Source organism: Diadema antillarum, unplaced genomic scaffold (assembly GCF_040938485.1).
Source record: "Diadema antillarum isolate AM-2024a unplaced genomic scaffold, OU_Dant_1.0 seq00000689_RagTag, whole genome shotgun sequence".
Lineage (NCBI taxonomy): Eukaryota > Metazoa > Echinodermata > Echinoidea > Diadematoida > Diadematidae > Diadema > Diadema antillarum.
The window spans coordinates 378,262-406,170 of NW_027271594.1; the positions used below are offsets into that span (position 1 = coordinate 378,262).

At 39.3% G+C, this 27,909-nt stretch overlaps 2 protein-coding genes across 2 annotated transcripts in view; one reads left to right on the top strand and one right to left on the bottom strand.

Annotated features, from left to right (window-relative positions):
- Positions 1-2,479: 2,479 nt before the first annotated feature.
- LOC139737339 (pre-mRNA-processing factor 17-like) lies at positions 2,480-20,433 on the bottom strand. The gene is made up of 12 exons (XM_071648017.1): positions 20,248-20,433; positions 16,663-16,749; positions 15,554-15,683; positions 14,628-14,705; positions 13,105-13,247; positions 12,131-12,227; positions 10,704-10,918; positions 9,952-10,099; positions 9,256-9,371; positions 8,176-8,386; positions 7,263-7,407; positions 2,480-2,665 (listed from the first exon to the last, which is right to left on the bottom strand). The coding sequence occupies exons 1-12, from the start codon at positions 20,431-20,433 to the stop codon at positions 2,488-2,490; spliced, it is 1,734 nt and encodes a 577-aa protein (XP_071504118.1). The 3' UTR covers positions 2,480-2,487.
- Positions 20,434-20,812: 379 nt separating this feature from the next.
- LOC139737320 (SH3 domain-containing kinase-binding protein 1-like) overlaps positions 20,813-27,909 on the top strand; it is a 97,740-nt gene continuing 90,643 nt past the window's right edge. Inside the window, exon 1 of the mRNA XM_071647993.1 lies at positions 20,813-20,887. Coding sequence (XP_071504094.1) covers positions 20,884-20,887 — 4 coding nt within the window. The 5' untranslated portion in view covers positions 20,813-20,883. The remainder of the gene's footprint in view (positions 20,888-27,909) is intronic.

A 27,909-nucleotide genomic window follows, 5' to 3' on the forward strand; every position in this document is an offset into this window, starting at 1 on the left:
GTATGCATACATGTAGATATTCCAATGTATACGCCTATATGCCAACAAAAAGAATTTTCTAAATGGACAATCAATGAATCTGAATCTATACACTGCAGCTTATTATAATTATTCATTTTATATTCCATCTGACTGTACAGCGGACAAAGCTGATGAAGACATACATGTCGAAGGCTATAACAAAATTTGGCCTCCTACAACATCCGTCATTAATTTCATCACACTTATATATCATACTTGTGTTTGTGAGTGTGTGTTTGTGTTCGTGTGTGTCTGTGTGTGATGTTATGTTCCATATATACATAACTACACAGTGTACAAGTCAAGAGATGTGATAATGCATAAAACATGAAAGTAAAATCAGGGAAGCATTGATTTACATTGGAGGGGACTTTCCAATTCTGCAAATTTTCTCTCCTTTTCTCTCTCCTCTGCTAAGTACAGTTGTACAATGTAATACTGCCATGACATAATGAATGATTACTTTTTTGATAATTTAATTACAAAATGTATATATAAACACATAATTACATAATTCTTTCAAAATAGAGTCAGGAAAACATCCATTCAACACTGTTGGGGACTTAGATACAGTCATTTTATAATGTGCTGCCTGACATTCATTGCTCCTCCATTAGCAATGCATCATCTATAGAGGGCACTATTCCTCTCATGCACGAAAAGCAACGTGGACTATATTTGAAAATATGGGCAGATTGTTACATCATACTTCCAGTAAACACAACTCATCAAATTCCCATCAATTGCAGTCACGTGGGCAGGCCTAGGAGAAATGCACACTAAAGGATGTTGCTCGAGCCTGCTTGAACCAATTTTGAAATGATCTTTGAATGATGACATAAATGGTACCCTGGGGTACCAAATAAAAATCAGCCATTTCGTTGAATCATTACTATTATCATTTTTAAGGTTGTACCCTGGGTTGCCAAAAAGTGGGAAATTATTTTGGTGTGATTCTTTTCAACATTCAATTTGCCCCATGTCCTTGTAAAAAATTCTATAGGTCATGTTTTTTAGCTAGCTGTAGCTAGCGTGCGCTAGCCACTGCACTGCACTGCAGTGCACTGAAGCAGTCGCTATTGCTAGTACAGCATACCATGCATGCATAGTATAACATGCAGTGGCATGGGAATGACTATGTACACCCACACACAGTGCATGCATTTCTCTGCGGCTGTCCTCGAGTGGACGTGAGGTGGTGCTACACAGCGTGGTACCCCGGGGTAACGCGTGATGCATCAAATACAGATGACATTGCCCTCATGTCGCCCCTACTTTCACAACTGCATACGCTTTCTCTGCCATATGTTTAGCTTTGTAAACATCAGCTATTGATAGATGGAACCAAGAACGCTCAAGATATGACAATGCGATACTCATAATACACACACAGGCCTATACAGGCACATCCTAGATGGAAATTGGAAATCAATTGTCTCAAATTTCCTGAATAAGGAAATCGGCATGGGTGTGTTGGACCCCATAAATGCAACTGTGAAGTATTTCAAAGTTGAATCAGAATGATTTTACTGTCTTTTACTTTTTTGACGAAAGATCAAATGGTGGAGTTTTCTTCTTAGAAAATGTGAATATTCCAGGGAAGAGTCTTAAATACCCTGTCCTTACTCATCTGTACACTTTGCATGGGAACAAAAAAGAATCCTACTGTCACAAATTCACACCAGCCAAACAGGAAATAGACCCAAGTACATTCATCATCACTATCATTATTGGTGTGAATGCATGCTTACGCATGAATATGTATGTCTATGTATGAATATGTACGTTTATGTATGATTATGTATGTTTATGTATGATTACTGGGGGCAGTATGTACGTTTATGCATGAATATGTACGTTAATGTATTGTTTAGGAATAAAAATATGCATGTTGTGGACGCTGAGAAAATGACTATGTAGCAGCTCAGAAAAGCAAAATAGATGCTTAATAAATCTCAACAGATACCCATCCTATTTTGTATAAACCTTGCTTGAAACATCATGAAGACATTGATCTTTGTACTGATGACAGTTCCTTCAGAATGTGTGTGACATTGCTTCCTCTTAATCCCACAAATTAAGGTTCATGTTGGAAGAGTGTGAAACAAGCAACCTGGAGGGCGCCCCCAACACATTACGCATTTCAATGTTTATCTGCAAAGCAAGTACCTTGGGTCCATGGCATGTAGAGTAGCATCGTAAATATTGGTCTGATTACCCAACAAGCTCGCAGTTTGTCATGGTTTGGGAACCACATTTTTTAGAAAAGACAGCACTCTACAGAGATCCCTAAATGAACTGCAGGTCAGGCTATGCTCAGTCCCACGTGATGAACTTCATGTTAGTGTGTACCACACTTCAGGCACAAGCACATCATGCCCGTGTGGGTGTTTCCTCCATCCTGGCATACAGACTCGAACATATGTGAAGCCATCATGCCTCTACAAAGTTTCTCCCACAAACTCCTCAGTCCCACAGCTTAATCAGTCCGTCCCAGCCACACGTGATGACTTTTGATGTCTCATGGGGGTGCCAGAGGCAGCCGATGCACACTCCATCGTGGGCCTTTAGCTTGGTGTACAGCTTGGTGCTCTTCCAGTCCCACACATTCAGTTTGCCGTCAGCATCACCAGACACAATGTAACTTGATAGCATATGTATAGAGAGGGAAACGAGACAAAGAATTAGTACGATAAAACACAACAACGAGGCAATGTGCCTGTCCATCATCAAAATGATATTTTGTCTTCATTCAAAGAAATATATAACTGATGACAATCACTCACTTGATTAGAAACTGTTAACAACCTTTTAGTGCAATATTTGTGGACTGAACAAATGCAGAGAGATCAGTGACAAACTCATTTAAAGTATGAAGAAAACTGCACAAGTCATTGAAAACCTACGAACGCTTCAATTCTGATTAATATCTATATCCTGCATATTCAGGTAAGGAGCTCTACAACACTTTGTGATGTCAGTGCAACAGAACATTAGAGAATAACAAACACAAACAAAATGTAATTTTTTATGAAACATACTGTATATGCAGCATTGCCATATATTTAGCGAGTCTAATTTTTTGCAAATTGGGACTTCCCAACAATTTCCCGAGTGGTTAATTTCGCCAGTGTAGAGTACAGTACTGAATGAAGAAATGTATGTGTGCATGTCACATTCATATCGGGATGAGAGTTAATATTTTCGCGTGTTTTTAAATGCGCAAATAGCACAAGACTCGTGAAATTCACTAAAATAACAGCCTCACGAAATATTTGGCAAATACATTACTCAGTCCTCTGACCTGTTACTGAGATATGACAGGGAAAATATCATTCTCCATTCTCCCTGCAGGAGCAAAGTAAAGTGCTTCTTGAATATTCTAGAAATCTGAATACTTGTGAAATCCTTTTTTCTTTACATTACTCTCCTACTATGACTTCAACAATGGCAGATTTCTTACACATTTCTGTCATTTCCCACATGTTCAACTTGATATATAAAGTCATGGAAAATGTACAAACATTCGAGATCACAAGCTTCAATCAATGAACAGGCTTCATCCGATATAATCATGGGATTAAAAGTAAGGTAAACTAGAGAGGGCAGCATGTAGAATTGTCTGAAACTTTCAAACAATTCATTACATTTGAATGGATTGTCAGACTTCAGTCTTTTTCAGACCTTTCACTGAGTGTTGCAGAGACTCCAACCCTAAGCACCTTCTGATCGGGAGATTCTCCCGCCTGAAACCCCTAGCAAACGGGAGACTCCAACTTGATGTGCGCGAAGCCCACATCACGAGCACGAAGTTCCTTGCGGTCTAGGGTTCTAGATGCTCTCTCGTGCTATCTAAGGCTTATTTTTTCAACATACAATGAAATTAAGTGAGAAATCATTTCAAGCGGGAGAACGGGAGATTCTGCAAAAATGGGCTTTCGGCGGGAGATCTCCCGTCGAAAGCGGGAGAGTTGGAGTCTCTGGTGTTGCCTCAATCTTCCTGTATTCACTGGATCATTGATTCTAATGAGTGATTGTGTATCATCCTCACGTCTATCATCCCATCACCTTATGACCGATGCCTTGCTTAAAACTAGAAATGTCGCTATGGGGACTGGTATGCCTCCGCCATAATGCATGATTCTCCTAATAGGTCTATAGTATATGTGGACAATGTGTGATTACATTTTCACAAAATTGGCAAAATATTAAAATGACATGTTTGTCACAAATGTATTGAATGTTTACCTTCCTTGACCTATGTTTAATTGGATGAATAGGAGAGCATGTATTTGGGGATTTAAGAACTTTAACTTGACTTTGACCATTTCATAAGTTTATGCACTGAGTAATTTTCAAGGTATGGAGAAAAAGTGCAATTTCTGTATTGAACAGTAAATTGTTATCATTTTCATCTGGCCTTTGATTTATAAGAGAAGCACTGTCAGGCAGAACATACATAAATTCAGCATGTACTAAGTTTCAAGATAACTTGAGCCACTTCCGAGATATGGAGAAAAAAGTAAGTTCAGCACTTTCACTTGATCTTTGACCTTTTGACCTTTGACCTTCTTGGCAAAAAAAAAATCCCAGAGAAACTCTATTGGGTTAGACATGCATACATCAAGTCTAACAAAAAAAAATCCTGCTGGCATTGCATAAATATAAGGAAAATAGTAAGATTTTGAAGTATTGCCCTTGACCTTTGACCCCTGACCTTTGACCCATGAACCCTAAATTCCCTAGATAACCACTGCCAGTCAGTAGATGCATATACACTATGTTCCATGAAGATACCTTGAACAACTTCCAAGATACAGAGAAAAAAGTGAAATTTTAACATTTTACTTGATCTTTTGACCTTTGACCTTTTGACCTCATGACCCCAAACTTTCACCAGAGAATCTTAATTGGGTAGTACATGTATACACTAAGTTTCAAGAAAATATCTTCAGGCATTGCATAGATATGGGGGAAATTGTAAAATCTTGAGCATTTGACCTTGACCTTTTGACCTTTGACCTTGAGCATGTGCACCCAAAAGTTGATAGGCACAACTTCACCCCCTAATACACATACATGCCAAGTTTCATTAGGATACCTCAAAAGGTTTTGGTAGTTACCCTGTCCACAAAATTCATTACGGACGGACGGAAGGACGGACGGACGGACGGACGGAAGGACGGACGGACGGACGGACAACCCGAAAACATAATGCCTCCGGCACCACTTCGTGGCGGAGGCATAAAAACACAAAAACTTGAAGCAGGGCTTGAACCCACAACTTTCTTGTTGAAAAGTACAGCATGCAATCCCGAAGACCCAATCCAACTACGAGGAAAACCCACATAATTGCCACTGAAGTACAGTCACCACTGCATGAGCATTCTGTAGATGTGGAAAAATGTTGCTAATTTCATGCTTTTGAGCAGAACTGTTGCAAAAATAACGAAGCATCAGTATCCTCATAAATACTCTAATTCACAAAATCATAGGTGAGCATATAGTCCCCCGAAAATGGCCAAACGCAAAAATAAAATTAATCCTGCAAAATTTCAAAATTTTACAGTCTCTGGTGAGAAACAAAGAGTGTGCATTACCAGACCCTTAAAAAAAAAGCAAACAAACAAACAAACAAACTTTTTTCATACAGGGATAATATAAACAACAAAACAAAAGCAGAAGTCAGGAAAATCCCAGTATTGTATAATAGTAAGATTACAAATAAGGAGTAAGAAAAACACATTTAAAAACTAGAAATGTCGCTATGGCGACTGATGCCTCCGCCATAATGCATGATTCTCCCAATAGGTGAATAGTACAATGTCTTCACAATGTGTAATGACAGTTTCACATAACTGGCAAAATAATGAAATGACAGGTTTGTCAGAAATGTCTTGAATGTTCACTTTCCTTGAACTAGGTTTGCTATGATAGTCTAGGAGTGCAGGTACATGTATTTGGGGAATTGAGGATTTTCACTTGACTTTTGACCGACCCTTTTATAAGTTCATGCATTGAGTAATTTTCAAGGTATGAAGAAAGAGTGTAATTACAGTATAAAATAATTTTTTTTTTCATTTAATCCTGGTCTTGACCCTTAACCTTTGACCTTCGGGCAGGAATTTCCCAGAGAATCTCCATTACGTAATACATGTATATAGTAAGTCTTAAAAATAATCCTGCAAGCATTGCATACATATACTTGTATATAAGGGAAATAGTAAAATTTTGAGGAGTTGACCTTTGACCCCTAACTATTGACCCATGACCCCTAAATTCCCTACATAATCCCTGCCAGTCAGTACATGCGTATGTACCAAGTTCCATGAAGATACATTGAACCATTTGCGAAAAAAGTGAAATTGTAACATTTCACCTGACCTTTGACCTTTTGACCTTTGACCTTATGACATGAAACTCTCTCTGGAGAATCTTTACACATAGTACATGTCTACATTAAGTTTCAAGAAAATACCTTCGGGCATTGCATAGACATGGGGGAAATAGCAACATTTTTAGCATTTGACCTTGAACTTTTGACCTTTGACCTCTTGCCAATTTCACTAAAAAACTACTAAACTAATTGCTCCATCATACATCATCCTTAGACCAAGTTTGGTGAAAGTTGCTTCATCCAGTTTTGAGTTATCACATAAACATATTAATTTTAGGATTTGACCTTGATCTTTGACCTTTGACCTCTGTCCGATTTCACTCAAAAACTAATCAAGTAATTTTCCCATCATACATCATCCTCGGACAAAGTTTGGTGAAATTTGCTTGATCCAGTCTTGAGTTATCGCGTAAAAAGATACAATTTCATGATTTGACCTTGACCTTTGACCTTTGGACTTTCACTGATTTCACCCAAAATCTAATCAAGTAATTGCCCCATCATACTTTATACTTGGACCAGGTTTGGTAAAATTCCAGTCAATATTACTCAAGTTATCGCGTAAACGAATGCGGACGGACGTACGTACGGACGTACGGACGGACGGACAACCCGAAAACATAATGCCTCCGGCACCACTTCGTGGCGGAGGCATAAAAATTCTGCTTTCCCTCACTCTAAACGAGTTTTAACATCTTTTTTTTTTCCACACAGGGAAGATAACGACAATAACAGAAATCATGAAAACCTCAGTATTGCACATCAGCAAGGTACACACAGGAAGAATAACAGGGGGAAAAAACAAAACATAACAATAATCTCAGGGACAAGTGACGACCCTCACCTCATGTCTGGAGCAAAGTCCATCTGACAGGCGTAACCGGCCACCATGTGACCCTTGAAGATCTTCTTCCTGTTCTGCCTGAACCTGTTGATGGCGCTGTAGATGACGATCTGGTTGTCCATGGACTGGCAGCCCAGCCACTTGCCTGTAGACAATAAAAGACACAGTCATACAGGGATAAGCAATGTTTCTTAACCCCTCATGTCTCCCCCCCCTCCCACATATATCTGTGCTATGGTGCTGAATCTTTCAGTTCAAATTTGAATCATTAATTGTCAGTACCGTAAATACCGTCATGCCACAAAAAAAGGCCGTTGGCTCTAATGCACGAAAACTTCATGTCATGAATATATCTTGTTTTACAGTAGTTGAACTGAATTGAAATAAATAAATGTATGGTAAAATTATAATAGGGCCTCGTCCACATCAAGCTTTGCTTATCTATTTTCATATCAGGGACAGTGGTTGTTATGAATTTGACAATTCCTATATTGATTTGACTTGAAATTTCTCATAAAGAAACATCAATAGGGTGTTGTTGTTTTTTTGAAGGCAAAGAAGAAATGAAAATCAATTCAATATAATGAGGTGATTTTCCAGGTCTCTTTCCTTTATATTCTTTTGTTTTTACCCCTGATATAACGAGATACCCAAGATGACAATATTACAGTGGTCCCAAGCAGCTTCTTATAATAACAGGGTTCACCTGAACATCACTAATTTGACTGTGGAAAGTTTTCTTCTTGTGGTGAATATATATCATTTAGTCTCAACCAAAAATGCATACATATCATACAATGTCTTCACTTGAAAGAACTTCCGAGTGCAAGGGCAAGATTTTCAAAAGTCATCTGGACAATTCTATGAACTGCAATCGAATGACAGGGTTGTGCCAATCATTTTTAATGCGTACCGTTGTGGCTGAGGGTGACACTGGGCATACTGTGCATGCTGGGATCGGCAATGTACTTGAAGTCAACGGGAATGTCCCACTCCCACACGCGCAGACTTTTGTCGTCTGACGTCGTGACAAAGCGCTTGTTGTTGTCCACAAAGGTGATGGTGTTCACCGCACCCAGGTGGCGGTCGTACTCTTGAACGACCTCCTCGGTCCTCAGGTCATACTGTGATTTTTTAGAAAGGGAAGAAGAGAAATAAAGAGGGAGAGAGAGAGGACGAGCTTGATCACGACTGAATTCAGTGCAAGCTATAAGTAATTGTTCTATAAGTAATTGCTTGTCTGATGATTATTAAATGGGAAATTTGACACTACTCAACACATACTATCATATTCAAATTAATAAATTATTGTTGTTTTTCTTGCATTGCCTTTCATCAACGTAAATAAGCAATGATTATACAGTGACCTGAGTGTTTAAGGAGTAGCCACGATAAAAAAAACACGAGCATACATACACGGGTTGGATTTGAACCCACAATCTCCTGATTACTGGACAGGTGTTGTATCCACTAGACCCCCGAGTTTCCACCTAAGAGCTACTGCTGGTTCTAATTCTCATGGCATGCAGGGGGTACTGCATATTTACCAAATTAAGAAATTATTGTGTCAAAACACTGAAGACACTGAACAATTGATAACTGGTGCTTATTTACATCGATGAAGGGCAAATTTGTCAATTAGTTGCAATAAACACAAATAGAGGCAAGAATTCACAAATTAACTAATACTAAACTACAATCACATTGCTCTGAAGAATTCAATAGCCAATGCCACAGATTTGTCAGAAAATAACAATGCTGATCAAGAAAACAAAAACAACAACAACAACACCAGGTTTAAAAAAAAACCTCTCTGACAGGACTAGGACCAATTTCTACGACCAATCACTGGTTTGCAATAATAGCAAGGAGCAACAATTTTTGTTACAGCATGCCTGGCTGCTGGCATTGGTATCTGCCAATAACTACAAGTGGAATTGTTGCAAGATGCATTCTGAATCAAAAGTCTCTGGCTAATTGATGGCCTCCTCACCTGAACAATCTTCTTGTCTGACATGCCGGCCACAAAGATGTCCTGCTTGTCCTCCTCAGGATTGAACTTCACACAGTAGGGCACCTTGCGGTTGGTGAACTTCTTGATGCATTCACCTGGAGTAAAAAAGTTAGCAGTCACAAACAAAGTCAGAGTCATCGGTAAGGAGACTGGTAGAAGCAGTGTGGTGTACTGGTGGGAACACTGTGATATGATGGCAGGGTAAATGCTGGAAGCACTGCTGCTGTAAAATGTGGATGGATTGCGGCATAATGGTGGTAGCACTGTGGTGTATTGGTGGAGTCACTGTGGTCTAAAGGTGGGGACACTGTGGTACAGTGGAGGGAGTACTGTGGTGTAATGGAGGAAGGACTGTGGTGTAATAGAGGAGGGACTGTGGTGTAATGGTAAGAGCACTTCTTATGACAGTGAGAGTGCTGTGATATAATGGAAAGAGCATTTTGTGAATCAGTGGAAACACTTTGGTGTAATGGTTGGAGCACTGTGGTGTATCAGAGGAAAGGCTGGGTGTATTGGTAGGAGTGCTGTGGTGTAATGGCAGGAGCACTATGGTGTCATGGTTGGAGCACTGTGGTGTCCTGGCTGGATCACTCTGGTGTAATATTAGGAGCACTGTGGTACAACGGCAGGAACACCTGTTTTAGAGTTAGTATCTCTCCTACTTTGGAAACTCACCCGTTTCTGTGTCCCAGAGTTTGATGTAGCGATCGTAGCCAGCACTGAGGAACTTTGTGCCCTCATTGTTGAAACAGATGTCCCTGACTGCCTGTTTGTGTCCTGAGAAGGTTCTGATCAGCCTCCTCTGGTTGTACACCTCCCACAGCTGGTTTCACACACAGAGAGAAAAAAAAAATCACATCACACAATGAAAATTCACTCTAGTGGTCACATTTCAATTTCAATCAGGAGGCTAGCCATGCACAAGATTATACTTGCTATCCCAAAGAAAATAGCTAAAACTGTCTCTGCATTCACCAAATGGAACTGATTTCCTTTCCAAGTCTAACTATCAGCGTTAGATATCTGCAAAGAGCTCCCCAATATACTGCATATCTACTTGGGCTCTTTTTTTTTTTTTAATTCATCCACGGTAGGTAGCATGATTCAGAAAGGGGCACAGTGTGCAGATATCAAACTTTGTCTCGATATGGTCATAAAAGTCCCAGCATAAAATTGTACTTTTGTTCAGTGTTTTCCTTTATTGCAATGTTGTATTGGTTTGCATAACTATGTATGTGCAAATGTTTTACTGTAAATAGTAATTGCATTTTTGTTGGAAATGGATATCAATGAAATTAGATTAAATTAATTATAATTTGAGCTTACAAATTTCAGATTGGAAACAACTTATCTACCCCCTAACAAGAGATATTATGAATGTTAACAATCCTATCAAGGAATAGGTTATCTAAAAAATGAAAATCTACCTTGATCTTGGAGTCCATTCCACAAGACAGAAGGAGGTGACCGGACATGGGGAAGAGCCTGATGGCCGCCACGCCCTTGGTGTGACCTGTCCAGGCATGGATCATCTTCTTCGGCAGGTAGCACTTGTCGGGCGGCTGCTCCGACCTCAGGTCGACGTCCAGATCCTGCGGGATGTGCAGGTAGGACCTGCCCTGGTAGTCGTAGGCGTCTTTGACTGAGAGACAAGATTGAAGCAGGGTCGAGTGAGTGCAAATCACATATTAAGCATTCAACATTGTGACCTCTCTCTACCCATGATTGAATTTGACTCAGAGTAAGCAGTGACTACAACTCTTCCGCATTGCGACCATTTTCTCAAAGTCTCCTGCTCTGCCACTTGAGTTTGACTTCTTCCCTACTCTAGCTGCGTGTCTCCTGCTTAAGGTGTATTTTCTCTGGTGTAAGATTTAGCTTTCTCCTGCCCAACACTGATTTTGTCAAAATTAAGGATAAGATAGCACCAGAGAACATTTACCACGAGAGAGCTCCCAGGGCCTTGCAACAGGCCCTGGACCCGTGCTGCAAGGGACGTGCACATAACCACGCAGAAGTGTCCAGTTTGCTAGCCGATCCACGCTGGAGAATCTGCCCTTTAAGAGGTGCTTGGCATTGTAGTCTCTGAGTAAACACTCTCCGTACACACATATCAATGATAAAAAATGCTCATGCTAAATTTTGTGACAGATTTAATTCACGAGGGTTAATTAATATAATGACATAACTTCCCCAAAATTTCTGGTCCTCTGTCAAAGGTTCTACTTCAATTCCTTATCTATTCTGATAAAATGTCTGTTCAGAGTATGCAACTAGAAGCCATTCCAAACTTCAGCATTACTAACCCACAGTTATTGTTTCTGGTTGGGGGCCAATCAACCTTTCCTGTAGATAATTTCATGTCTCCTAGCAAGAAATTCAAGTTTGAATGACAACACAGATGGACTATACATCACACACACATACCTTAAAGAGTATTCACAAAGGATCAACTACCTCAAAAAGGAAACCTAAGACATGAAAACATAAACACAGATAATCTAAACCATTTGATGAGCTTCTGCAGCTCTCTCTCTCATTCTCAAAACAAATCCAATACTGTAAAACGAGAAATGTTCGCGTGCATTTTAATTTCGCAGATTTCGCAAGAGCCAAAATTCGCAAAATTAAAATGCACGCGAAAGTTCTTGTCTACACTATACGCCTTGAATGTTAGAGGCAACTCGCGAAAATTTCATGCAGCCATAAAGGCCGTCGGCTCCAGTTTGCGAAAATTTCATGCCGCGAAAATAATGTGCTTTATAGTAGATACACAAATAAAACTGGAGGCTGTTGGAGCTGAAATTTGACCAATGTAGTCCATGAATTAGTGCGGACTGTTTGTGAAACTTACTGTGCAATGTCGTCTTCTCGTCAGCAGGTTTATCATCCACGACCTTTCCTCGCTTGGCTCTCTTTGCAAGAATCTCATCCAACTCAGTCTGTTCCTCCTGTTTGTCATTCAATGAGAGATGTATGCATTCAGTACATACACATGTATACACAAACATGTATAATATAGCAAAAGAAATATATATATATTCACATACATTGATACCATATATAAAACATTGAATATGGGAGACTGTTACTTCTGTAGCAGGCTGTACAGACCATTCCCAGAAGAAACAGTCACACATATACACACATTAATATCTATATATACGTACTACAGTAATACAGTTCTCAGTTTTCAGTTCACTTTGAGTTCTTTGATAGAATTGCATTACACTGTATATAGAAGTCATATCATGATTAGTAAAATTAAAATTACCATGATGGGAATAATATAATATAAAGTACTGAGTTCAATACCCCTCTAATATTGGCCTTTATCAAGTTTATCAAAAACAGAAATCAAAATACTTGATCACCTCCATCTCAGAGTTAGAAAATAAAACAAGAGCCCAAGGGCAGATTGATACTCAGCTGTGCTCCACAAAAAGTTTGACTCTGATGTGATATCTCTGTTGTACCCCTTGCAGTAAGTCATGAATTAAATTGCCATATTTCTTCAGAGATACTTTGAACATTTTTTTTTCCATTTTAGAGCCATCTACCATGATACAATTGTCATCTGTCGTTCTTCCAAGAATGAAAATAATGCTGGACACTTTTCTACAGTACTTTGGCTCTTGGGAGCCCCTTGTCCTAATGTCCTGCCTTTTGAACAACTTGGTATCCCTTTCTCACAAGAACAATCAAACAAAATATATACACCAAAACAACAACAACAACAAAAACATTCAGGAAGGCTCCCTCTCAAGTCCCTTGAGCCCTCGGCAAGGGGAGCCCAAAAAATGAGCAGCCGTTGAGGTCCAAACCCACCTCCGATGGCTTGGCAACCGTCTTCTCGTCCACGTACTTCCCCCACGGGCCCTCAAATCCCTCGATGTCAGACGCGTCCAGATTCCGCACCCTCTTCCTTTTGTCCCCCTCTCGCTTGCTTGTCTTTTCAAACACCGTTTTTCCTGCGCATCGCAATAATACGTGACAATAACCGACTGACCCTTGCTCACCTGAATCTACAGTACTCTACACTCTACTCTATAATTTTGCCGTACGTTGAGCAGTTTTATATAGCATCATCTGCATATTTCCACACATGGAGAACTATCCATCAAGTATGTGTTACAATAAAATCATAACTTTCCATTAATAATCCATTCTGGTGGCAGAACAGCATTAATGGCATATCATACACTGAAACACACAATGATGCATCTACACATATATGTATAAATCATATGTACTAAATTATTTCTGGCAATGGCCTAATTCAATCAACCAATTGTTTACATTCAGTGTACTTTTGATAGCATCCATTTTTTTTTTACGCATCATTTTCTCATGAGGACGTTGCATTTTTTATGGGATTATTGATTTGTAAATTTGTAAAGATTTCACTCTTATTTTCAACAAATTTCAGTGCTACCTCAAATGCCCAGAAGTCATGAGAGTGGAATGTTCTACTCAACAGATCAGAATTCTACATTTGCAATAGAGGTGAATGCAAATTTGACAGGTTTGAGGCAGAATGACATGTCCAACAACCATGAAGTTTGATAACCTCACTCTACTTTGATATCAACCAAAGACATAACTTTCATATATGCCCTTATTGGCATGAAGAAACACAATGCCAATATTTCCCTCCTCAGACATGGGAAAAGCATATGATATCCCAATAAATGACTTTCTTTGTGGGATACAAAATGTGTCCTATTTGGTTAGATATGTGGAGGGGGAGTGTCCTATTTGGTTAGATGCATAGAGGGGTAGTGTCCACAGGGCATGATCATTTACTGGTTAAACTCTCCACACTTTGGTCCCTGCTGACTCTTGTTATTGGTCTTTACATGGTTGACTGCAGGGGCTGCTGAATCGGGGGGGGGGGGGGGGGGGGGGTCAGTGGAGGGAGCTGAGGACTACAGTCCCCCCCCCCCATTTTTTTACCTGAAAAAAAAAAGAATACAAAAATGGAAAAAGAAACAACAACACCCACAACTTTCCAAAGGTTTTGTCCTCAGATTCTTATCGAAGTGGGGGTGGGGGGGGGGGGGGGTCAGTGGAGGGAGCTGAGGGCTACAGCCCCCCCCCCCCATTTTTTTACCTGAAAAAAAAAAAAGAATACAAAAATGGAAAAAGAAACAACAACACCCACAACTTTCCAAAGGTTTTGTCCTCAGATTCTTATCGAAGTGGGGGTGTGGTATTGAGGCTACCATTGACCCTTGACCTCACATCCCCCTCCCCCAACCTACAAAATATTTTGCTGTCCCTGGATTGTATCTGACTAAGATGACCACTGAGAATGCTAAAGTGCTGCAAGACCACCAAGTCATACTGACCTTCAGGTGCCACCGTGCCCTCCGTACTGCTGACCATTTTCTGACCACCGGTTTCCACACTGGGATCAACAGCAAACCCTGATGGGAGAGAAATGGTGGTAGAGACAAAAAGTGCATTATATGCATGAAGTGTGATGTACAAAGTGGAAATGAAGGTGACGAACACAGCCACCAGGAACGGAAGAAGATGACTGCTAAGAATGGAGAGAATTATGACGACCCATAATCAAATCAAAGTATATGTACAAAGTTATTCAAAGCAAAAAGATAGACATGCCAAAATAGTGAGTTGACTTAAAAAGACACACGACATGAAAAGTAAAGAGAAACCTAAAAAAGAGCCTTCAAGAGAGAATAATAACATTGTTTAAAATGAAATAACCATCCATGGCTCTATCAGGCTTTGTGAAATACATTCATATACTACAACCTTTATCAAAATCATATGCAAACCACAGGCAACATATAATTATGCAAGAATTTGTTCAACACTTTTTGTTTCTATAATATTGATTCTTTGGCTTACAGAGACTAACATATGAGCATGAAATTGAGGAGAAACACATAAAAACTATAAAAAAAGAAGAAATTACGACGGATAACAGTGACAGCAAGGCAAAATCCAAACATGCTTCCAATATACCATACAATTTGTACCTGCCAACATTTCAAGATGAAATATCTTACTCGTGGATTGCAAAAATCTTATTTTATATGCAAACTGAAGTTAAAAATCTTACTTTCGGTCAAATCTTTAGAAAATACACATGAAAGGTGTATCTAAATATTTTTTAAAAATCTGATTTCTCTGACAGAAAATCTGATTTTGCTATTTTTAACGTAAAAAATCTTACTGAATCTGATAAAATCTTACTACTTGGCAAGTATGAATATACACCCAAACTTGAAGTGGGGGAAAAGCTCACCATAACTGGAAAATGTTCTCCTCTGGTTTTCAAAATGGAAAGCGTTGAGATGTGCTGGCTCTACAAATCCAGACAGCATGTTCTTGGCTGCTTTCTGTTGCTGGGTCTTGAATGGGTTTGCTGGACCAGCCTGTTTTTGGATATAACAACAACAATAATCCACATACCACTAAAATCACTTGAGACAAGAAAAAATATATATACACACACACACACACAGATCATATTATCATCTCCTGTGTGTTTAAAAACAAGCAACACACCAATGAACTCATGAAGAAAGAAAAACTCATGAATAAAGAAAAAGAAACAAACAAATATACCTGTGAGGGAGAATAGAAATTATTGTCACCTTTAATGTCTCTAAAAATATACAACCAAACAACAAACAGGGTAATATACAATGTGGGAAGGACAGTACAGAATGCATGGTGACCTTCAATGGTGTCTGAAAACAAGCAGCAAGCAAGACAACTAGAAGAGAAAATACTGACAGCAGAGAAATCAGCGTATTGTCAGTGTCTTTCCTGCAATAGCATCTTATTTCCCACACATTCATGTAGATCATGTACATGTATGCATCCAATCTATCCTTTGTTCTGTTTTAGTTTTGTTTTGTTTTTTTGTCTATCTCTTTCTTACTATCTCCCTCTCCCTCTTCTTTTCTTAATGAAATCAAATTCAGCTACTTTGAAGACTGAACACAGCAATGCCACAAGGGCTTTCTTTCTGAATTAGAAGCTTTAAATATCTAAAGCGTGTATAATGAACTATGTCAAGTTCCAAGCCAAATAATAACATTCTCCAGCTATTGTGTAAGTCCCCAAAAGAAGCAATTTGATAGGAAGAAGGTATATTGAGTACCTCCAGCGTCTTCTAAACTCTTCCCACTGTGTAGTGATATATTTCATGAAAACCAGTACAACTTTACTATAAAAGATATGTTCCTAAATCTAAATTTAATATTTGTAACTTGCCAAGTTACACAATACAAACAACTTTACCAGAAGAGCTGCTACTTCTGGACTGAATGGGTAATAACATTTTGTGTTAAACACATACAGTACTTTATCCTTCTCATAATATATATACAATTGTATCACACTTACCTCTGGTGTATATATCTGTTCATACTGAGGGTTGTACATTACTAGCTTAGTTGATGGGTCCAGGGGTTGGTAGGGGTTATTTCCAAACTGTGAAGACAATTATAGGTAACAATTAGGAGAGAGAAAAAAATTATAGTACAAATGTCAATGGAAGCTAAATTTCCATGTCCCATCATAGACCAATAAAACATGAATTTGTATGTGAATGTGAATACAGAATAAACAGGAGTTCTAGCTTTGCAACACATTCAGATTTCAGATCTTACATTTTAGATTTCTTTTTGTAAACAGCTACAACTGTAGGTACTTATCCTGAAAGGTAGTGCATTACACCTATGGTACATTGAGTGACGGTGTGGAGAACAAGAATTCTAACAGTCCAGGATGGCACATTGTATGTGCGCATGCAAACAAGCCTGATATGCAAAGTGTAAATGGCTGAAAGATTAACATGTGCAGTGTTTTTACAAAAAAAAAAAAAACAAAAACAAAACCTTGGCATATTTTTGCAAATGTTGACCTAGCAATGGTGAAGGAGATAAACAGGAAAAAGTTCAAATTACTTTTGGCAATCCTATGAAACATAACAAAAAAAAAAACTAATTGGTTCAAATATGTATTGCAACTTTTCCCCCCAGATTGAGTACGATTCTGTGCAGTCTAAAAGCTAAAGTCTGTTCTTAGGGGGTTATGCTAACAAGTCTGAGAAATATAATATGTAAACTTCTTCATACACAGTTTGAACTCCTGTGAGAGGTGCAGTGTAGAGAAGCAGTGCAACTCGCAATAAAGTCACAGAGTGCAAACTGACGCACTACAATAAAATTTGATCAGTTCTCACTGCTGCCGAGGCAATTTATGCTGCTTTTTCTGGTCAATTTGTGAAATTACATATTCATCACACAGTCGGCAGCAGAGCGCAGTCTTGAAGTCTGATTTTTATGAAATTTGAGTTCTTTTTCAAACTGTTTAAACAGACAATTTTCTACGACAGTTAGGCACACAAATCAAATTCTGCACACAAATGAGGGCTTGTCAGAAGATATGTGGGCAAATATCCGTGCAGCACCAGTCCGCAGCAGCAACATGGATTTTTTTGTGGATTTTTTTGGTGAATTTTGAAAATGAAAAGTTTGTACATGTCTACACTGTACATAAGGTAAGTAACTAAAACATTTAAAACAATTTTTTGGGCACAAGTTATTTTCCTGCAGACCAGATGGTAGATGAAAAATTAGACATCGAGTACAATTGTATGCCGATCAGTATTCATCCACCTGCCAAGATCCATTCACTAATCACTTAATCACAAGTGCGCAAATTCTATTGTCACAACACACGCATATCACATCATTTTACACACTGGCACTGTCATTCACAACAAGAAAGTCCCTTACTAGTCACCTCCAAAAATCCTCCAAAAATCCCAAATTTTGCCATCAAAAATGCAAAATCGGCACCAGAATTAAGTCCAATGTTGAGAATCACGGTTGCTGAAAAAACGCTAAAAATTGAGAAATGCACCATCCTGTTGTGAGATTTCTCGCTTTATCACAACAAAAATGCAAAAGAAAAAATATTTCTGTGTGTGCTGATGCAATGACTATATGTACAGGGGTTAAATGCAAAATTTGTCCGTCAAAGGGCGCCATGCACCACAAATGTCTCCGATGCCACCTTGCGTGAACAAGGTATGCTGTGGGGGGGGGGCATTTTTCAGCAGCCATGAATGCTCATTGACATTGAACATGCATAGCACGCACGCGGCTGAATTCTGACCGGGCCAGATGGATTCTGCTCATTTATCAAAGCGATATATTGTATTCAATTTTTAGACTTTGTGAAATTCTATGACTCTAGGTTCTGAAGACTGTGGTGAAGTAAATTTGGGATTTAGAGTAAAATATCCCGTTTGCGGCAGTTTAAGCATTGTTAAGGGTTTTTCCAACTTGTAAACAAATCAGGCAAATTATTTTCAACTATTTCATATATCATAGACAAGATTATTCATTGACGCAATTGTTTTCATAAAAGAAATTTACCATTGACCAACGCAGTTTTCATGATTTACTAGGGTAAAACCCGGCATAATTTTCGCCGATAAGAGCGATTTATGCGAAGCTGTGGGTTCTACTTGCGGCACGATGTACAATCCCTATGCAATACGCGCGTGCTCCGCGATCTTTAGCTGAACGCCTTCACATGTCACGCGAACATTGCGTAAGCGCCAATTCCCATTGCGAAAGCACGTGAAAATAGCGGGCGCACATGCATTGGCTGCAAACAAGATCGCAATTCTAACGGTGTTGTTGACGTCTTTCTCGTGTTTTTCTCAATTTTTTCGATGGTAACATCCACTTTCCGAACAAAAATGGCGGCCTACATAGGCTCGCGAAAGTTCTATTTTATGTGAGGATATGTTTTCAAAATCCATGAACATCGGGAAAATGACAAAAAATCAAGTTTCTTGGACCATTATTTCTTAATTGTTATGTTAAGAAGTACTCAAAACGAAATTTTGATTGCGATATGTTGTCATTTAGGTAAGAAAATTTCACTTTTGTCAGAGATCGTGCCCATTTTATCGGTTGGTTTTTGTTGATTGGTAGTGTGTTAGTATATGTGTAGTGTGCATGTAACAGTGCAATGCTGTGTTTAGCGGTATATTACCAAGTACTGTAAACGTGGAAATTTTCGCGGTACATTAATTTTCGCGGATTTCGCGCTACGTTCGGCTAGCGCGAATTAAAAAACGCGCGAATATATCTTCACAATTTTCTATGCACATTTTGAACGGGATGAATTGTGTGCGCTTCATCGATGATACTGCTACGTAGTACAATGTACAGGCATGTTTACGCTACTAGTACTGTGCGAAGAGACGATAGATTGCTGTGTACTGTAGCATGCAGTGTGCACCGCGCGCACCGATGCTACATTCCCCCGTGACTACGGTACTACAGTCACAGCTGTACTACGTATTTGAGTGCTTGTACTCGCAGTCGAGCCGCTCGCTACGTCGCTTGTCGTACGCTGGCATAGCAAGCTATGTAGCAGAGGCTTTGGATGAAAGCAGTGAATGTGTACTACAGTAAAGTAACCTGCTGCGGAGCGCGAATTTAAGAACCCGCGAATACGTTTTCGAGCCGCTCAGCGCGAAAAATTAATCGCGCAAAAATATTGACGTTTACAGTATGTTGTACCTGCCGCGAACGGCTGCGAGGCCGCTTACTGCCGCAGTTACTCGTCTCTAGAGTGGGTTGCGCTTGCTGGAGCTGGCTGGGGTGGGGCATATAGAATTTATAACCCACTTATTTCTAGTAAATTTATTAGTAATACTAATAGACCTGGCTTGTCATTGCTTGTACATGTACTTGCACTAGAGTTCAGAGGCAGAGCAGAGGCAGTTTCTAGAGAGACACTAACGTTACACTCGTAATGTAGCTCGGACACATTTCTACAGCGTACAGCCTACACTCTACAGCACACAGCTTTCACAGGCTCTAGATAAACATTAGGGCCTACATGCACGACATGTATCTAAATTAATGGGACTACAGGCGGACTATCATAACGTTGTCTTACATCTGCAGTTTCGTCCACGACAGGTGCTGCATTAAGTTGCAGTTTTGCTTGTAGAGTCTGCACAGTATTGTTTTTCTCCAAGGGTTTAAGATGAGCAAGTGCATCTTCAGAAACTTCATGCTGATCATTAGATTCATCGTCACTTTCGTCGCTTCCGTATGCCTGCAACGCTGCGATCGCTGCCATGTCGCTAGTCTAGTAGTATGCACCTGCTGCATGTCAATAAAACAGATATTCTCATTGGTCAAAAGCTCGAAGTAGTAAAATAAATAACGAATCAAAATAGTCTTTTCATTGCTCTCTGCAAGTTCGCTTTCATGTTGCCCTCCTATTTGTTGGTTGTAAAGATCGTGTAGTATTGTTTTCAATTATCAAATAATTCTATAATCAAGATGTATTTGAAATAAAATTACATAGCAAAAAAAATAAATTTGCAAAGTTCTGTGGCATTTAATTAAATCTAAACAATTAGATTCTAAACTTACTGTAACAAGGGGGCGCGCCGCCTGGATGTGCGTAATTATTTTATTAAGTCTACTGTGACCGATCGTACATTGGTGTACCTGCTTCGAACACCGTGTTGTCACTTTCCTCGATTTGAAGTCTCTGGATGCGACACTCAAAATACCTGTAAAAATGGGTAAGTACTGCGACAAAGCAAAAGTTGCATTGTTATTAATAGAATAGATTTTGTTGTTTGACCTTTTTTGCCATGATCCATTTTCCATGACGGCAAGATCACCAAGACACAGCTGAAACCTGTTGACTTCCGGGGTTGTGCTCACCGGCAACCTCGGCCTAAGCTCGGGGTAGAGGACACGAGCGCGCTAGCGAGCTGTCTGAGCGGAATGCCAAGGCAAGGGATACACTGGATGTATTACTGCTAGCTATCATTCATGCCTGCTATTACTGGTTCATCGTAGGAACTAACATTAGATTTAGAAGTAGAAGTTCTACTTCTAATGTTAGTTCCTACAATGAACCAGAACTGAAGCAGAACTTGAGCCTTACAATTGTATCAGTTCGGGAAACCCACTCACAAGGGGGGCCCCTCCTTGATAAGTAACCCGTCCCCCTTATGTAACCCCGTCCCCCTTATAAGTAACCCCCGGGGCACCCCTTATAAGGAGTCTCCACGCTTTTTTGCAATGCAATGCGAAAATGAAAGGACTGCGGCAATTCGCTTGATTATGTCCATAAAGCTTCACAAGTTTCCTAGTTACTCACGAAATTTGAGCAAAATCGGTTCGAGGCATCATATCTAAAATCATGGATTTAAATGCGATGTCAAACGACCCATGCGAATGCTGAAATGCGAGCGATTACTGGCGTGAGTGTCGCCAGGCGCGGCGGCGCGGCAATGCTTGAGTGCAGACGTGGCGACTGAGTTGTACTCAGTCGCCACGTCTGCACTCAAGCATTGCCGCGCCGCAAGCATTTTCGCATTTTCGCGTTGCATTGCAAAAAAAGCGTGGAGACTCCTTATAAGGGGTGCCCCGGGGGTTACTTATAAGGGGGACGGGGTTACTTATAAGGGGGACGGGTTACTTATAAGGAGGGGCCCCCCTTGTGAGTGGGTTTCCCGAACTGGTATAGCTCACTACTGAATTATAGGCTAGAGAATAGTAGAGTGGGAGAGCTTCTTCGAGAGCTAGACCTAGTATTTAATTTACTCGTATTAAAAAGACTAAGAGAGAGAGAGAGAGACGATTGTAGAGAGAGAGAGAGCGAGCCATATCATGATCCTCGCTAGCCTATAGGCCTAGTATGATTAATTTAAATGGCCTCGATCTAGATCTAGAGTAACTGCGTCAGTAAGCGGCCGTGCAGTCGTTCGCGGCAGGTACAACATACACGGTAATACCGCTAACACAGCATTGCACTGTTACATGCACACTACACATATACTAACACACTAGCAATCAACAAAAACCAACCGATAAAATGAGCACGATCTCTGACGAAAGTGAAATTTTCTCACCTAAATGACAACATATCGCATCCAAAATAAAATTTTCGGTACTTCTTAACATAACAATTAAGAAATAATGGTCCAAGAAACTTGATTTTTTGTCGTTTTCCCGATGCTCATGGATTTTGAAAACATATCCTCACATAAAGTAGAACTTTCGTGAGCCGATGTGAGCCGCCATTTTTGTTCGGAAAGTGGATGTTACCATCGAAAAAATTCAGAAAAACACGAGAAAGACATCAACAACACCGCCAGAATTGCGATCTTGTTTGCAGCCAATGCATGTGCGCCCGCTATTTTCACGTGCTTTCACAATGGGAATTGGCACTTACGCAATGTTCGCGAGACATGTGAAGGCGTTCAGCTAAAGATCGCGGAGCACGTGCGTATTGCATAGGGATTGTACTGTACATCGTGCCGCAAGCAGAAATACTACGTCGCATATCGCCCTTATCGGCGAGAATTGTGCCGGGTTTTGCCCTGGTAAATCATGAAAACTGCGTTGGTCAATGGTAAATTTCTTTTATGAAAACAATTGCGTTAATGAATAATCTTGTCTGTGATATATGAAAAGGTTGAAAATAATTTGCCTGATTTGTTTACAAGTTGGAAAAACCCTTAACAATGCTTAAACTGCCGCAAACGGGATATTTTACTCTAGATCTGAGCTGGATCTGGATCAAGAGTGAAGTAGATTTCTCCAGTATTAATGCAAGCTGCCCATAACATGTGTAACTATAAAATTGATTTGACCACAATCAACAGCAACGCCATCCATGATTTGTCCGCCTGCTACATCATACATTGTGCATGTAGAATTTAATAGAAACCTATGTAAAACTTTCGGTGAAAGCGGCGTGGTTGCCAATATAAAAATTTTTACTCTAGTAATAATGATTAATTACCATTGCTCCACCAAGGGAGGAGGTTATGTTTTCATCGGTGTTTTTTTTTTTTTTTTTTGTCTGTGTGCAAAATAAAAGTTGTAAACGGATTTGGATGAAGCTTTACAGGAAAGGATGAGAATGACACAAGGACCAGATGATTAAATTTTTGCAAGTGATCTGGGAATTTTTATGGATTTTATGAGGAATTTTTTATATTTTGGCAGGTAAGGTCTGTGAACTTGGGAGTTTAAGTTGCGTGATTTTTTAGGTTTGCATGCACACACTAAGTGCATGCTCTAGTTTCTGGTAGGGCAAGGCACGCTGCACAGCTAGAATGTATGTTGATGACGTATGAAAAAAGCCTCTATATTCGGAAATCGGGCAAATTTCAACATGCATACCCCTTTATGGCTGGAAATCACTGATCTCTATGGAAGAACTATATCAGTGATGGAAACGAGCTGCTTGGCGGAGGTCTGTGCTCTCAGAGTGCTTCCCTAGTTTACATTAGATTTAAACTCCATACTGATAGGCTGATTAGATTTAAGATTTATTGCAACTTGTTTTGGCAGATACTATAATACTAGTGTGTTGTGTAATCTCGCCCTAATGAAAGCAAGAGAACGGTATTATTTTTTTGTTTGTTTCAGCAGAAAATGACAATCATTCATCGGATTATGAGAATTAAAGTAAAACAAACTGCCCATAACTCAATCATCACGCCAGTTGATGTCCAAAATTTGACTTCGGACCACATGTAGAAACCTCAACTACATACACAGCCCTGTCACTGTACTTTGCGACAGGGCTGTACCAGTCGAGATCCAAAAGATCACCCTATTCTGAACGACAATATGAATTTTGAATTCATCACATCATGTTTGTTACTCAGACCTAGATGTTTACTGTCTTGATCAATTTAGCTTTCATGGGTGTGTTATCGATATTGACATACACTATGTACAACTTACTGAAAATGAAGATTTAAATATTATATGAACACTGAATTCACACTTCTCCGCATGGTGTAGAATCACATTTTTTACACTGTTTTTGCTCAATTCTCAGTTCAAAGAAATTGCTTCAGTTATGATCAGAAGGATTGTCAAAAATGGCTGCCGTGCGCGCAGTGGTACAAGCACTTTGTCTCTACTGAATCATACAAGGTTTGCATGACTCTGTCATTGTGAAAACATGTGAAAAGTCCAGCAAAAGCAGCAACGTATTTTTTTAATTCTTTTACTAACAGGTCCATGACGTTGTATGTTTGTGTAAAAGCAATCATCCTCAGACCTTTGTAATTGAAGTGGTCAAACTGAAACTCAGACTCTTGATTGTGATTGTCCTTTCATAAAATGTTTTTGTTTATGAAAGAGAAAATACATATACAGCTGTATATGGGGCCCTGTTGAAAAATAATTTGCCCCAGACAATACTGAGATCAGATCTAGAGGTTATAAACAGCTAAAACATCATCATTATTGCATATTAATGTCTGCACGAGGAAGCTCATAATAGATGTCTCAGCATGGGAGCTCAATGATACAAGGTACTGTGTTCTCCATGTTATGTCTCTGTAGGGATCCTCATATGAATAAGAAAGAAAGGAAAAGTAAGGAAAAGAATAGAGGGAGAAAAAAAAGGAAAGAAATGTCTCCGCATGGGAATTCATGTAACAATAAATACATTTGTGAAACAGTCTCATATAACAGAATACATTTCTTAATAGAATCATTAAATGAAGGCAAGCCATGTTTGATCATATTCTAATGGTGAATGGTCTTTACACACGTGTGTATTAAAGCACAGTGGTACATGATTTCTCACATGCTATTTAGAGGTTTAACAAGGTGAAGCTAAGCTGAATAAAACATCCCAGGTTTCACCAAATTGCAGTACATATTGTTCCATTGAGCAAAGGAAAACCAGTCATGTTTTGTTCTACAGTGTATAACACTGCAGATGTAAACTCTTGTTTGAAATTTGTTTGTAGAGGTTACGTGTATATGAATGTCAGCGCACAAGCAGTGTTACAACTACTAGATGACAAAATTCTCATGCTGCACCAGACCAACCAGGTCCTTGCAGGCAGAAGAGAAATGTACAAACTACAGAAAGAGGGATGAAAATGTTTTAATTGAGTGAGATCTGCGCACGGTAAACAAACTTGATAGTAATGCTCACAAGAGGCGTGTTTGGTTCCCTGGTCTTACTTCCGTGTTACCAGGGTATCACATGTTACTCTCCCTTTTATGTCGGAACCAGCTATGCTTACAACAAAAATATGCTTAACTGTGATAATATTGCAGCATATACCGAGGGTACATATATTGTTGGGACAGTTAACTCTATCAAGCTGAAACAGTGTAGCATATACAGTACACTCAGCAAAAAAAGTAAGTTCCCCCCTAACATTTTTGGATATATCTCAAAAAGTATTTTACGGATGTTCATAATTCAAACGGGAATGGATAGGGAATTTCATTACTCATAACATGAATGGCATATCATTGCCACCAGATATCATTATTGGTGTAAAAAATCGCATTTTATGTCAAAATGCATGGGAAAAAAAGTTGCACTTTAGGCCATAGGAAGCATATTGTATACATTTCCTATGTAAGTTATCAAATGATCTTTTTAAATTGTGTAATTCTCAGGAATTTCTTCAGGTACAATGTGCTTCCCTATTAAACAGATGTTATGCTTACTTTTTGAACAATAGGCCTTCTCAATATGAAAATATTGGTACAAGCCATGTGATTTGTACTTCCAATTTAGGTTGATCACATTAATGTGCCTGTGGGCATTTTGCATCATGCCCTCAAGTTGTAGATAAGTTTGCTGAGGGAAATAGCATCGAACGTATGGAGTGGCCTGCAAGATCCCTTGACTGTAATCCAGTAGAGAATCTTTGGGATATCATTAAGTGGAAAGCGAGCAAGAAGTTGAAAGATGACATTTCACTGCAAGAATTTCAGCGCATCTTGCAGAGAGCATGGGCCAACATTGAGTAGCGCCAAGTACAAACTTTAGTTAACAGTATGAGGAGGAGATGCGGCTGGTCATTGCGGGTGGTGGACATATCAATTATCAAATACTTCACTATATGCTCATGAAAAGAAAGAGATAGAGAAATATGCAATAACCCATGCTTAAATGTTCAGAATCATGAGTGATTGTATGATTATTTGTGTAAAAGTCATTGCAATCACTAAAGTGCAACTTTTGTTTCCATGCATTTTAAAATGCATTTTTTCACACCAATAATGATATCTGGTGGCAATGATTTGCCACTCATGTTGTGAGTAATAAAATTCTTTATCCATTTCCGTTTGAATTATGAAAATCGGTTGAATACTTTTTGAGATATATCCACAAATGCTAGGGGGGAACATACTTTTTTTGCTGAGTGTATATTCATATGACATTTATTTATTTATTTATTTTTTTTTTTTGGTACTGATGACACTCAAATTGTATCAAAGGTCTTTTTTGTCAAATTCTTTTTGCATGTTGTAAATTTTAGCACAGGTATGGTACATACATGTATGGAGCTCTCAGATAGTGACATCAATTGACATACCATCAGAATATGGGTATTTATGCAAAGTATCATTGTGAATGCACACACACAAACACACAAACACACACACACACACACACACACACACACACACACACATCATACACACACACATCATACACAGACACACAGATACGCAAACACGTGTATGATACACAAACAAACACACATACACACAGGAGTGCTGGGCAAGGTTCCAAGTTCTGACTGTTATCTCTGGTTGCTACATGCACTGAGGAATGCTGAGTTTAATTACCCCATTTCAGGAATGGGAATTGTTTGACTTCCAAAAGGTGCAGGGAGGCCTGGGATCATATCAGGTAGACATACCACAGGGATTACAACTTATCAACAGCCCACACTAGCCAGTGACGTACTGCAAGTAGCAGGGCATTCAGACGCAAAAAATTTATACTAGAACGGTATAGCTTTACCAAAACGGTATAGCTATACGATGAATTTATATGTCTGAACGCTGACTAACGAAACGACGTATAGCGAAACGACGGTCAGAGCATCGTTTCGAACTAGAACTCGATCTAATCAGCATTCCGTGTGCGTCTGAACGTATGGCGAACATAGAACGGTATAACTGGGCGGGACTTAATGGGAGTGCGCACGAAAGGTGACCCCACAGCTGTCACTCATGACTATAACAGCATGCGCAGTGGGAAACTGCACATCTATACGACATTTCCCAGAACGGTCGAAATTAGTGTCTGAACAGTCTATCGGCTGTACGATGATTCTTTATACGTTGTTTTGTTAAACAAGTTTTGGTATAAAATGGCATGCGTCTGAATAGGGGGTAGTTCAAATAAAAGCTGCTAGAAGAGATGGCAGACTAGTCAAATTGCTTTCAGACTACTTCAGATCTAGTTACTAGTCTGTCTCTGACTAGATATGAAGGCCACAGCAAATGTGTTTGTAAGACTTTGAATTTTAGGAAGTCATCAATGTAACATCCTTCCAAATAATTGTCTAGCTCATGTGAAATTGCTGATCATAATTCTTCTTCTGTTTTGTTTGCATAAGGACCAACATATGATTTTTCTGGAATTACTGAAAAAAAAAAATCAGGACTGAGGTCTGTTTCTCTTGCATGTTCTGATATTCTTGATAGGAGTCATCAAACAAAATAAATGTAAACTTTGTTTTTGTTTTTTTTTTTTTTGGGGGGGGGCACCCATTATTTTCTTTTTCTTTTTCATTGATCA